Source organism: Neodiprion virginianus, chromosome 1 (assembly GCF_021901495.1).
Source record: "Neodiprion virginianus isolate iyNeoVirg1 chromosome 1, iyNeoVirg1.1, whole genome shotgun sequence".
In the NCBI taxonomy this organism is placed as follows: Eukaryota; Metazoa; Arthropoda; class Insecta; order Hymenoptera; family Diprionidae; genus Neodiprion; species Neodiprion virginianus.
In genome coordinates, this window is record NC_060877.1 from 21,634,483 (window position 1) to 21,647,517 (window position 13,035).

Below are 13,035 nucleotides of genomic sequence, written 5' to 3' on the forward strand. Positions count from 1 at the left end.
TTCTAACAGATGTCGATACCTTTCGACTGGGTTGAGTAAGTAATCAATAGATGGCGCTGCTACGGTAAATCTACGAACGTGTCATATAAGCTACACTAGCAACCCATCCCGGCTTCGCACGGGCATATAATAATATAATAAAAGAAAATACACAATGTTTACAGTGAGTTTCTAGAAAAATAACATTTATATTATTACTTAATATTATTATATGCCCGTGCGAAGCCGGGATGGGCTGCTAGTAATATTATAGGTTTTAGTGTGTGTATCACATACTAAGACGATATATTCCACAAAGATAAATAATATGAGCACATAAATAAATGAAAAAATAAGTGAATAATCATGTAAATAAATAGGTGACACATGAACACATAATGAATTGCAACCATTGAAAACTGGGAATATCAGAAACCGTAGGGTACAATATTTCCATCCTTCATGAGCCTTCCGTAAGCCTGATGATTCCGTGGGTACTCGTAGTTGATGTCGAACGAATCTTGACCGGGACGTTCCACTTGACCCGTTCCCACGGGATATTGCTGATTAGCCGTCCATCGTTTAGCAAGTTCAAATTTCTTCCACTCATCAGCGTACACAGGATTCGAAACGCTGTCCTCGAGCAAGGCATTGCGGGTGTTCTTGATGGGAGCAACGCGGTAGCTCGACCGCATGGTAATAAATTTGCTCTGTTGCAATGGATCCGTTATGGTTTTATTTTTTTCCGTTTTGCGAGGCGTCGACTGACTTTCCAATGTCACCTCTGCTGAACCGTTACCAACGTTGGGCCTGTAGATGGGACTGACGATTTGATACACGGGAACTTGCACGTCGGTTCTTTGCGTCTTCTGGTGATTCGTGTTATCAGAATCTGGCTTATCGACCGTAGCTGCAGGTACGCCACTCGTTTTAGTGACTCCTGGAAGCTCTATTTGCGAATCGGAATTTGAGGTAGATGGATAGGCGTCGAGACTACGACCCCATCCTCCTGATCCACCGCTACCCCCACTATCCCAGCCTCCAGCTGGTGCTCCATAGCCACTCGACGGCGGAGGGGCACCATAACTGTCCATCGGAGCTGCGCCGCCGCCGCTGCCACCCGCGGATTTTGTTAGTAGAACGATCTCCTTTAGCGGGGCGCTGCCTCCTGGGAGAAAGTAAACGATGAATTAAAGAGAACTGTTTGATCGAATGTCGGTAAAGTGATTGTTCTTGAAGCCGTGAAAGGCAGTTCGAGGACAGCATTTATATACAGCCATCGCTGAGGTAGGAGAATGCGGTGAGCATTGACAATGTCAAGGGACGGCGGGCAGTTGTGCCGATAAAAAACTAATTATATAGCTTGGTAACTGAATATCGAGGGACAGTAGGTCACTGGGTTAACAAAGATTTAATTATGTGACTTTGCCGAAGGACTCAAATCTCTTCACAGTTATTCATATTTTACTTATGCACATAATGTGCGTTAGGATTATCTTGAATTTCGTCGAACCTAATCAGTTTGACGAAGATGACAAACCGGGTTTCCGCTGGCAGTGAATTATTGTCTGATCATGTGACATGACACTTGCGGGAAGTGAAAACGACGTGACATTAAATTTTGGTTTTTTTAGTAAGCTTACCACCTCCACCTCCCCCTCCTCCTCCCTGCCATGGACCACCACCGCTTCCCCCACCAGCACCGCCCTTTTTCAAGTCCATCAGCTTCTGAATTAGCATCCATTTTGAAATCATCAATGACATTCCAGCCATCATCATACTTTTCATTGCCGTCATACCCATCATCCCTGTATGATATGAGTTGTTATACTTTGGTTCAAATTGAAGATTGATAATGTGATTGAAGAATTCATACCCATCATTTTCATCTTCATCATCATCAGCATCATCATCATCATCTTCTTGCATTTACCACCGCCACCCTTACCCCCTTTGCCAGCTTTTCCTCGACCTGGTCGTGTGAAGTCAATAATATTTTTGGATATTTGAGTAGCGTACAACACCCAGCACGTGACATTTCAAAAAAGTAATCGTACAATAAGTTATACACGTCTTTAATCATCCTTACGCGATTTTTCATTTACTAAAACCTAATTAGTTCCCTTCATGACTAGTATGTACTATATGTGTCAGCTGTAGTTTACGTACCTTCGACCAAACCAGTCTCATCGAACATCACATCAATCTGGTTTTTCTTCTTATTTCCCTGGATGCTCGGTAGATTGATCCGTAAGGCAAAGACGTCAAAAAAAGAATCGATATCCCGGCTAATAACGTCACTCATCTCATGGTTGAGATCGAACGATCTGCTCTCCCCAATTTCTTCCGCAACCTCCTTAGTTCGAACAAGTTTTACCCAATTCCCAAGCAACGTGATCTCCTTCAGACGTCGAATTTGGTCCAAGAAGTTATGAAATCTCTGCTGAACACAATTCAAAGATAGGTCCAAAACGCAGATACCAATATCTTTGGCGGGAAAGCTGGGAAAATCGTCCTCTCGATCGGTATGATTGCGAAACGGAACGATTTTCAGGTCCAGCTTGATGCCGTTCTTCTGGTATTTGAATATCGGTCTTTCCGTGGGTACCGGTGAATCATAGGGTTCAATATCTGGCTCATAATCCAACGATTGTATTTCGTTTCCCGTAATTCGGCCAAACACAACACCGTCAACGAAGAAAAGACACGCGGTAAGGAAGAGAATTTTCATGTTGTTTTCCGGTGACTTGCGGGCGACTGGAGCTGCTTCAATGTCACGGTGTCACTAGCGATCTTTACGTATTTCATGACCATTTATATACAATGGGATTTATGTCATTCGGGCATCCTCCTTGATTTTTTCCCTCGTTATTGTCACGATTGTCATTTGCTTCCTCTAAGTGAGCCGTACTTCGTACAAACGGGCAACGGTTTCGTGCGCAGTTAGCGTTGGCGGTTACTAAATTATATGACCTTGCAAAAACATTGCGTACAACGGCGCCGCTATGGTTAATATATTATTAAACATCATTCGCCAAGAACGATTCGCGCACAATAGCAGGCTAGCATGTCATCAGCCCATGATACCGCATTGTAGTTGTTTCCGTGAGAGTATTCTCGTAAGTTCGCCAAATAGGAAAGAATACATGAGGATTTTATTAGTAAAATAGTGTACAAAAATGAATTATCGTAACAAAACTATTTATATGTATTTATAACATGGTGATAACGATCACAAATCTATACAACAATTATTATTACCGTAGGCAGAGAGTCCTCTGTAATAAATAACACTACAATTATACATAAATAACGGGGTATCTTAAACTATTTTTGGTCATTGAGCATTCTTTTCGCAATTAGTTCTGAATCGATCGACGATCCCTGACATTTCCGTACTTCAACACGGCGTCCTGCAGGGAGTCATGAACGGTATCGAGAGAGCGTCCGTATCCGGAGTGTCCGTAACCATGGCCATGGTGTTCCTCAGAGCTGTGAGTATGTGCTGACGAATATACGGGCTTGCTAACGATTTCGTATGTCGTCTTCTTCTCGCCACCGCCAGCAAGTGATTTGAGACCAACGATTGCTGATAGCATAAGTGCCATGAGACCCGTCATCAAGGCCTTACCAGCGAGCAGAGCCAGAGCGCCGAATCCAACCGCACCAAGGGTTCCCTTCATCATGAGAAGACCGGCCATCAGGCCGCCCATGCCACCCTTGTCCTTTTTACGACCTGTAATAGAAAAATGATACCGTTGAAATCAGTTGCGAACAGTGGAAGGCGATTCATGAACATGACTGTATTTGCGACTCATACCTGTTTCGACGTTCTGATTTCCGCCGAAGCCCAGCTGACTAAGAGCCTCTTCATTAAAACTGCGAGCAGCTTCGAAGGTCCTGGGGTCGAATAGTTTGATCGAGATCGCATGACTGTTTAGGTAGCTTCCGACCTTGTGAACTAGAAACGCGTCAAGTCTCTTGTCGACGTCATTCGGAAAGTCCCTTGCAAGATTTGCGACGACTTCCGAGGCCGGAACATCCTTGGAATTAGTCTCTTTGACCAGAGAGACCCCTGGAAGTATTCCAAGGTCCTTGGTCTCTGATAACTTGTCCACGAAAGATACCACGTCCAGTTTCAAGCACGTTGCACTGTAGGATTTGTTGCAGTCCTTGTTCAGGGAGGAAGATAGGGTTTCCGGAGATTCCTCGACCGATTGTCTGGCCGTACGCTGCTCAATTTCCGCGTACGAAGCACCAAGGAGTGCCAGGAGCGAAACCACAACTAACCACTTCATCGTGAGAACTCGATATATTTACTATTAATGATATCACCGGATTGGGATCGGTATTGAATGATGAATGGTTATGATCGGATGAGATGCGTAGAGTGCACTGAATATACAGCCGAGTACTTGCCAGTATATATAGCAAGACTGACTGTCTTTTTTCTCGCTTTTGTCCGTTCATACATTCTCTAGAGCAGAGCACCACTCTTGCAACTCTCTTCTTAGCCACGCCGTACCGAGGCGTAGGACGCGATAGTGGGGCGTCAAATAGAGCGGAGAATTCAAATCTGAGTCAAAATTACAAAAAACGTGACGCGTAAAAAGAAAATGAAAACAAACGAAACAAAGAGAACTCTTTCAAGTGCTCGAACAAGTATTGTCTGATTCGAAACAGGCGCTGAAGCCTTCCACAAGCGAATTCCCTTCAATTGCGCCTTTGACTATACCAGGCAAGCTAAGTCGGCGATGCCAAGTGAAAGAGGAAACTATGGCCCGTTGCCCATGTGATTCGAGACGCGTTGACGATGAAACGCATTCCATAATTAATTACTGCAAAAGCAATGTCCGCATTTCCGTGAAACACAAGCATAAATTTATTGCTTTCTTGTTTTTCCTCCCTGTAAATCGTAACGGGATACGATACCGAGAATTTTCTTTCGTCCTTTTTTGAATTATGAATCACGAAACCGGGCACTGAAAATAGCATCGTCGCTTTGGAAGGTGTCGAATAAAAAGTAGGAATAGCGACGAATAGCGACAAAACTTTTGACGGGTGACTTGCCATACGAATAACATAGCGCGCTGCCAACTAACAGGCTGTAGCGATACTCTCATTGTCAAGGTTTAGTGAAATCGGTAACAATAAGGTGACTGTTCCCATTTTCTCCTAATTCCACATTTTTCCACTGACCGAAATACTGTTTCATTTGCGTCCAATCACTTGGTCCACAACTCACTTTCTTACAAGTTCGGAAAAGGCTAATAATGATCCGGTCCATGCATATCTGCACGGTTGTAATTGCTGATACTGACATATGACCAAGTCTATCGTACAATGAGAAGAACACAGAAGAGCAAGGAATGAGATCACGTGGAGAAAGACATTCTTAAATTATCTTACTTCCTCTCACTGCTTCAGACATGTTTAACGGCGATCGAGTTTTTGTGCAAATTACTGCACAAAGCAAGCGTCTCTCTATTTTTCAATTTTAGTTTATTCGCTATCGCGAAACGTTAGGAATATGTTAAGCACGATAATAGCGGGAAAGTGTGATAAATTGCGAAATATGTTGTCTGGGTTGGAAAAGTGCTCATGGGAGACAGATGAGGGGAGTATATGACCCTAATGATACTTGAAATTAACCCAGTTTCCGTGGAAGCCCTCTCTTGTGTATTTTGGCTGATCATCGAACCGTTGCGAGCGAGAAAGTGTACGATTTCCACGCAAACAGAGAAGTGCAATAGTTGTACAGCTCAGCAGTCTTCCTTGTTCCTCGGTCGTGTTTCCTTGACCACCTATTTCTGAACGCTATGTTCTTTTTGCGATCATTCTTATTTCGTCAATAAACGCAACTGGGTACTTACACTACTTACAATTGATCTAGTTGCACATAGATATGTATATCAAGGCTTGGCCTTCACCGTCTCGCATGGTCAGTGACAGTAGCTGCAAAGGCAGCCACTGGCTCGCCGGCCCCGTCAGGCCGTCGGGCCCCTTCAAGTGAAGGGTAACGCAACCGTCTCATCGGACTCTCTTTGCGCTCATATTTCTCGCAACAACTGGGCCGATCTGTCTTTCGATTCAAGAGACTCTCAGTCCTTCCCATGGCCCTGTTGTTCGTCGTAAAACTAACTTTCAGATAAAACCTAATTGGGAACTGCCGCGACTCTGATCACCTTAGTTTCTATGTTCACTCGAAACGCTTTGTGCGGAACCCCACCTGATCTCTTCTGTAGTCAGTCAATTTTACAAAACCGCGATTGTCTCGTTACGAGACTAGTGGGAAGATATCGTCATAAATTTATTTCTAAGTTAATCAACAGGAATATCATGAGCAAACTCCAATTAATTCTAAAAAAGCATATGGATTCTTTACTCCGGCAAAACGATGTCTGTAAAACAAATAGATATTTAGGTACTGTAAAACATGCTTGCATTCGTTTATCAACGACGACTCAGCATTGTTATTTCGATGAAAGACTTATAGACAGCAAAACGTTGCAATTGTTATTTCCTTGGTACCTAACCTCCGGCGATTTCATTGAATTTCGTTGCTTTAGAAAAATACAGTCACTAACTAACTTTGGTAATGTCAATGTGTTATTTTTGCATCTATTTGATGTACTCACAGTGTTTAGGGACGACATGATACAACGCGAGCAGTTTTAAGATCAATTATAAGCGCTTAATGAACACTGGCATGTCGGTGAGAGCAGCTCTCTATGATCAACGGAAGTTAAACCTACCCTCTCCAAGTGAATTAAACTCGCAGAAGCGTGAAGTTATAGTTTTTGAACGAAGCACACGCGAGCCATGCAATAACCGCTCTATTTACCGGTAATTCAGCTTTTCCTGCTAATTAATCAGCGATTCAAATTGTTGGCACGAGTCCGCGTGCTAAATTTCCAACGCTGACAATCTGAATCTATCTTAAGAAAGCCCGTTTTCCCGGCAGAGATTCGTTCTAGAGATTCGGTGGGGCAGAAACTAGCGTCGTTTCTTCGGCGATCAGTAATCTCATTCTTGAACCGCTAATTCCGCAGAAACAAGATACGTGAGCATAGAAGATCGGGAGCACGCGAGCTTATGTTTCCAGGATGCATATCTAGTGCAATTCCAAGGTCAATCTGAGAGATGAAACCGAGACTGCAACGGACCGTGTAATCAACCACATACAATAAAATTGTAGTCCTGTATTGTGATATTGATGCTGGATAAGTTTTTTCAAATTTCAAGTCTGCTGCAAACAGTGCTACATACGATTGCGGACAGTGTCAACTCCTGATTGATTCAGAAAGTAAATTGCTATTTGAATCCGTGATGACTGATAATAATTTGATGAGAGAATGTAACAGCCGATGCACCTTGCTTATTTGAAGATGGTTATTTATAGCTAAAGCACCATTGATGGACGAAGTTCATTATCAATCATTAAAACTAAAATGAATTGACTGTATTAGCTCGATAAATTACACCTTTCAGTCCGTCAATAGCGGAAGGACATGCATGCTGTCATTCAGTCTCAAGAAAAATCTTGCAACGTGCAATGCCAATTATATAGCAATGCATCTTAAATGGTCGCTGGTTGATTACGCTAATTTTTGGTACTTATGGAAATATGTAGCATTGTGAATTTAGATCCAGACTTTATGAAAATTGTCTGAGTTTATCGATCATCGGCAATTAATGGTAATTGCCTGGATATAAAAAGACTGTCAGCCGATAGCAGAATTCCTAGAGCACGGCACAATTCGTCTGATTGATCGCTTTCAATTCTTAGGATTTGGCACACTTGAGAAAAAAAATCACGATTGCATAAATCGAGAAATTGTGGAAGCCTAGTTGCTTTACTGAGAATTGGTCACCTCTTCATTTCTGTAAAATTTCCATTAATTTATGGTAATCGACCAACTAAATCAGGTTTCAGTATTCTGAATTTATGTTCTTACAGCTATTACTCTTTTTTCTACTTAACTTGAGGCGGGGTGCTAGAAGGCTGAGAAATAAATTTTTTAATCATTTTAAAATGTGACTGAAATCGAAAATTTTGCTTTTTATTAGGTTAACTTCTGTGTCATTGCCATGAAAATGTATTTCTGCCAAACGTGAAACACAAACTGGAAAATTTTCCCCTCGGCTAAAATCTCTTCGAATAAGATCTCTCCTTCCTAAAATCTCCTTGGAAGATTATCCCTGGCTGAAATCTCCAGGATATTGAATAGTAAATTAATTAACATAAATAAATTAGACTAATATATATACTTAGTGTACGAAAAACCTGATGAAATCTGAAATAAATGAATAAATGAAAATGAATGTCCGGGGAAATTCTATGTTGCCGGGCATCATGTCTGGGGGAATTTCCGAGTGGGGCAATTATTACTGGGGGGGGGATTCATTCGCTTGGATATTGTCCGGGAAATTCGTCCAGGGAGCATCAATCCAGTGGTGTTCAGTCCTAGAACCCCATATTAGATATACAATCGTAATTTTAAATTTAATGGGGGACTTCGGTGAAATTTTTGCCAAAAATAATTTTTTATTTATCAACTTATTTGAAAAAGACGTATAAGAAAATCCGTGACCCAATTTTTAACTTGTGGTAGTATAGGCTTTGAAAAAAAATTGTAAGCCTCCTGCGGTAAAACTGAGGTTCTACCCACCGCTGTCAAAAATTCCTTGCGTATACACTTTTACTGCAAAAGAATAAAAATTTTGTTCAAAGTCTGTTCTGCCAGAATCTCAAAATTGTTGTAAAGCTTATCTGATACGACAATTTTCAACCGATAATGAAAGTTTCACCAAAGTCTCCTCTTAAGACAATAAAATTTTTTCAACAGAGCCTCAGTAATTAGTTTTACTTACGTGCATGGTGGCAATTGCATGGTACGACATGTTTTCATGGTAAAAATTGCGGCAATGAGGGCCTTATGTACCCAGAAACAGCATATTCCTGTAGGATAAAAATGTTTCCAGATAGCTACTTGCAATAAAGGACATAAATTATTTTTAATTCAATAGAATGTCTGCACGTTGATCAATACGTAGACGTTTGAATCAAACAAAATATTTCGCGAAGTTATTAATTATTTAGCTTATACAATGGGAATTGGAACAATTTCAAAAGTGTATTTATCATTATACGCTGAGTGGCCTGGGAGGTAAGTATTTTCGCAAGACGTTAGTAAAAATTAATACCAGACAAGTCGTGTTTTATGGACAATATATTTACAACAACAATGAGCTCGAGTGTCTGGTGAAAAATTATAAAACAGTATAGAAACTCATTAGAAATTGTTTTCCACGAAAGAACTTCAATTCAAAGCCCAAAGAAATTAGTTACAGTAATCAAAACGGTCGTTAGAATTCTTCAAAAGCCGCTTATTATTGTGTGATGCTGACAAGTAGGTAGGCGTGCTTAGTCGACCGTGAGACAAGCAGATATCACGTGCTCACAGTGAGAATGCTGAAGTTACTGAACACAAAATACAGGATTCTTGATGAAAAATATGGTATTGTTCCTAATTTTTATCTATCAATTCATATAAATGTGTCTAGAACAAATCTTTTTGGTTGCTTTACGACGTCTCAAAACAACGTTTAGAACACCTGCTCAAGTATGTCATTTGGCCTATCAATTTAAATTTTAGTTTCTTATCTCTTCGGCCATATGACGCGTATAAACAGACATGTGCAATCGGTATGTCATGGAATTCGTCAAATAGCGGGTACAATTTATGTCAAACTCTCAGAAGCTAGAATAAGTTGCACATAAATACAGAATTTGTACGGAGGCGGAGTGTATGAAAAACTGCTAGTATATTGGGGATAACCAAAAACCGTTTGAGATTCATGAGCTCTACGTTTTGACAAATTGTTTCATAGAAAGATTAGAAAGTGAATAAATTTGCTGAGTAATTTATAAATCAAAGCAGTCAGGCACATCTTTCGTAAATCAAAAAAAAAAAAAAAAACGGGTAAACGCAGGCAAAGTATTACAAAAATTGTATGTTAGATTAATGAATTCTCAATGACTTAAGAAACCATTTTGAAAAGAATTATGATTGAGTGAGTAAAATAACCACCGTTTTATGAGAAGCCACCACGTCATTCGCTGCGGTACTTCAGATATCATTGTAACTATAGTATATTAACTGGTATAGCGATTGTGGATCTTCTCCGAGAAATTTGTGTTTGGCCGCTACCTTCAGATCGTAAAAGAGAAACGCTTGCTGCATCGGCAAGACCTGCAGATGATCGAAATGTTCGGTAAGTTACCGACATCTGGTTAAAAAACTGATCACGAAAACAAGTTCGCCACAGTTGTTCTTTTAAATTCGATTTCAGCAGCCTACGGCTTGGAGGTAAAAAGAATGCAACTTCATAGTGATATGATACTAAGATTAGTAAGTACAGGCAATCTCTCGATCTAGTTTAAAGTGCGTACGACGGTACCGGAACATGAACCAGTAACAACGGTCATTTTTAAACCTCCATGAATACCCTACATATTCTCATCCCACAAGATAAGGCTCCGATCATAATTTCATATGTAGGTCATCGGATTATACGGCTCTTTCCAATTTGCGGAGGATACGGTTGAAGTGAACTTGGATTCTTATGTGTTGCGGTATGGCATTCCTCGCTTTAAAGTGACTTAAGAGTAGGTATTTTACAATGTAGACCAAGTATAAGGTCACTGAACACCAAGATCAGGTATTGATTGTGATTTTCACACTTGATTATCATGATGAAATCCCACTTCTCTCTACGTTTTTAACAGATTCATTCGTATTAACGATATTTCTAGACTTGCTGATATCTGAAAGGGATAGCAATCATGATTTTAGATGTCTTACAATTATTATTGGGACATGACGATGACTGCTGGTAATACATTAAACACAGCTGAATCTGTTTGTAATACCAATAACGAAGAGGTGCAAATTTATTTGTGAATTTCTTCTTTCGTTCTCTACCAAACTAACGGCTAATAGTACCGCAATTTTACGCTACGAGTTGTAAGCATATTTTCTTACTTTCAACGACTCAATTACCACTTAGATTCACTTTCTGTAAGTGTTCCAAATTTCAAAGTTAGTGTGATATGTAACTAGCTGTACATGTTTCTTTGCTAGCTGACAAGTTTCTTTTTCAATGTAGTGACAGCGTCAAATCCGGTAAGTGTATTTCTTAAATCCTAATTTGCATATTATTGCACAGTCACGTACACATATTTTTAAAGTCGGTATCATCACTTTTGTATAATCTAACCTGCCATTATCTAAGTTTCACAGATTAGGTACATCAGTAAAAGGTTGAAACAATAGAGACAGCTTACAGCATGCAGATATTTCTGACATTCAGGTCGCAAGCATAAATCAGAATCGAGACTTACAGGTCGAAAACTAATTCTGGAAGAGGTGCTTTAATGTGTTGCTATATTTTTTTTTTGTAGTTGTTCCAATTTCAATTCACACTCAGTATCTTACCAGATTATATTCAGCCAGAGCCTGATGGGAATCAAACGTCATCTTCAGACTAGTTATCCCCACAGGCTTGTTTCTCTATACGATACTTTGTCTTTCTGATACGCAACACGATCCACTTCAGAATTTTGACTGCTTATCATACTAAAGGATTATAATGTCAAGTAATTCTAATATATTACTCTTTTAATCACACAAAAGTATCGAATTTCATGATAGTTTCGTATCTGTGTTTTGCCATTGAATATCATTCATTGTCAGTGAGGTATCATGACAGGTTTCTACACAATGTAAAGACCGATCGAAATAGCAAAAATTGAAAATATAATGTGCTCATGACTACTTATTCAAGTTATATGAAAAAAGCTAAAGCGAAGAGCCTGGGTAATGAATCCCCGAATGTCATGGTATGATAATATTTGAATAAAGTAAGAGGCAAGAGTGCAGCGTAGGTACTTTTATGAATTATAGAACCATCGAAATAGTTTTGGATAGTGCTCCCCACCTGGGCATCGTAGATTGAATAAAATGATTAAGGCCTTGATAAGTTGAACATAAGTCTTCAATTTTACGAAAAAATCAACAACTTGACTTTGTTTCGTCTTACTCATAATAATTCGTTATTAAACAACCGTTGGCCATAGTAGAAGAATGTAGGGCCGGGAGTTGATATTTTACACGCTGGCAGAGTAGGTGTAATAAAGTAGTATGAATATCTGATGTTTGACCCTGAATCGCTAGTATGGCTGGTGCATTGATCTCGAGCGCGTGAAGTGGTGCCAGCACCTGTCGTCTCCGCAGGTATTATATACCTGCGGATCTCCCACAACTACAACCAATTCCGTTAGGCGGTTGTATGACGCAGCAGTTACCCCACCACAGCCTGAAACCTGTTCAGTGAGCAAGGTGGAGAAGTAGATGGAGTAGGAGAAGGTGAGGATGTAAAAGGAAATGGTACGAGCTGCTGCTCCGAGGCAACGACCCAGTGACCCTCATCACCGAGCTGACCAAGACTAGGGAACGTAGAGTACCAATGAAAACCAAGGAAGCTGATCGTGACTTCACTGAAATTCACTCCCACCTTGGGTTCCAGACTTGTGGCGTTCCCCACCTTGAGACGAATGTCCCAGTGACCCGTTTTCCGATGCCTACTCCAGGACGTCGTCCGGGGCGCCAATGAGAACCTCCGAGCACTCACACCACCGCAGAAACCCCAGCCAATTATGAATCTCTGGAGCTAAGACCCGCCTCCAGGTACTGAAAGGGTGTTAGTTAACCCTTACTTTCACGGTGATCAACGGAAACAGGACTGAAATAGCTGCTCGTGGTGAGAAGCCAGGCTTACGTGGATTCGCTAAAAAAATTGGGATACCGTTCCTTTCCATACTTTCCAACCAATCGGACGTGTGCTGAGATGACCTAATTAGTTGACCAACCACAAGGCTTGAGTAAAAGTTCTTGACTTTTCCGACAGAGGGTAGAGTCATCAGTACCTTCTTGCTACTTCTGAAGAATGACCGTTTCTCTGGGGAGCGGACCACAACAGTCAAGACCATAG

General features: G+C 40.8%; 2 protein-coding genes across 2 annotated transcripts; both read right to left on the reverse strand.

The window, feature by feature from the left end:
• Positions 1-243: 243 nt before the first annotated feature.
• Positions 244-2,807, reverse strand: LOC124305185 (uncharacterized). The gene is made up of 4 exons (XM_046764311.1): positions 2,149-2,807; positions 1,856-1,951; positions 1,623-1,787; positions 244-1,147 (listed from the first exon to the last, which is right to left on the reverse strand). The coding sequence occupies exons 1-4, from the start codon at positions 2,708-2,710 to the stop codon at positions 408-410; spliced, it is 1,563 nt and encodes a 520-aa protein (XP_046620267.1). The 5' UTR covers positions 2,711-2,807; the 3' UTR covers positions 244-407.
• A 356-nt stretch (positions 2,808-3,163) lies between these two features.
• LOC124305170 (uncharacterized) lies at positions 3,164-4,368 on the reverse strand. The gene is made up of 2 exons (XM_046764283.1): positions 3,800-4,368; positions 3,164-3,715 (listed from the first exon to the last, which is right to left on the reverse strand). Exons 1-2 carry the CDS (start codon positions 4,275-4,277, stop codon positions 3,339-3,341), a joined length of 855 nt encoding a protein of 284 aa, XP_046620239.1. The 5' UTR covers positions 4,278-4,368; the 3' UTR covers positions 3,164-3,338.
• Positions 4,369-13,035: the final 8,667 nt, after the last annotated feature.

Excerpts from the sequence above, each read along its gene's own strand:
- LOC124305185 (XM_046764311.1), bottom strand. The coding sequence starts at position 2,710 with ATGAAAATTCTCTTCCTTACCGCGTGTCTTTTCTTCGTTGACGGTGTT. Across the intron at positions 1,952-2,148 it reads TGAGACTGGTTTGGTCGAAG|GTCGAGGAAAAGCTGGCAAA; the intron begins GTACGTAAACTA and ends TCACACGACCAG. Across the intron at positions 1,788-1,855 it reads GATGAAGATGAAAATGATGG|GGATGATGGGTATGACGGCA; the intron begins GTATGAATTCTT and ends CATATCATACAG.
- LOC124305170 (XM_046764283.1), bottom strand. The coding sequence starts at position 4,277 with ATGAAGTGGTTAGTTGTGGTTTCGCTCCTGGCACTCCTTGGTGCTTCG. Across the intron at positions 3,716-3,799 it reads AAATCAGAACGTCGAAACAG|GTCGTAAAAAGGACAAGGGT; the intron begins GTATGAGTCGCA and ends TTTCTATTACAG.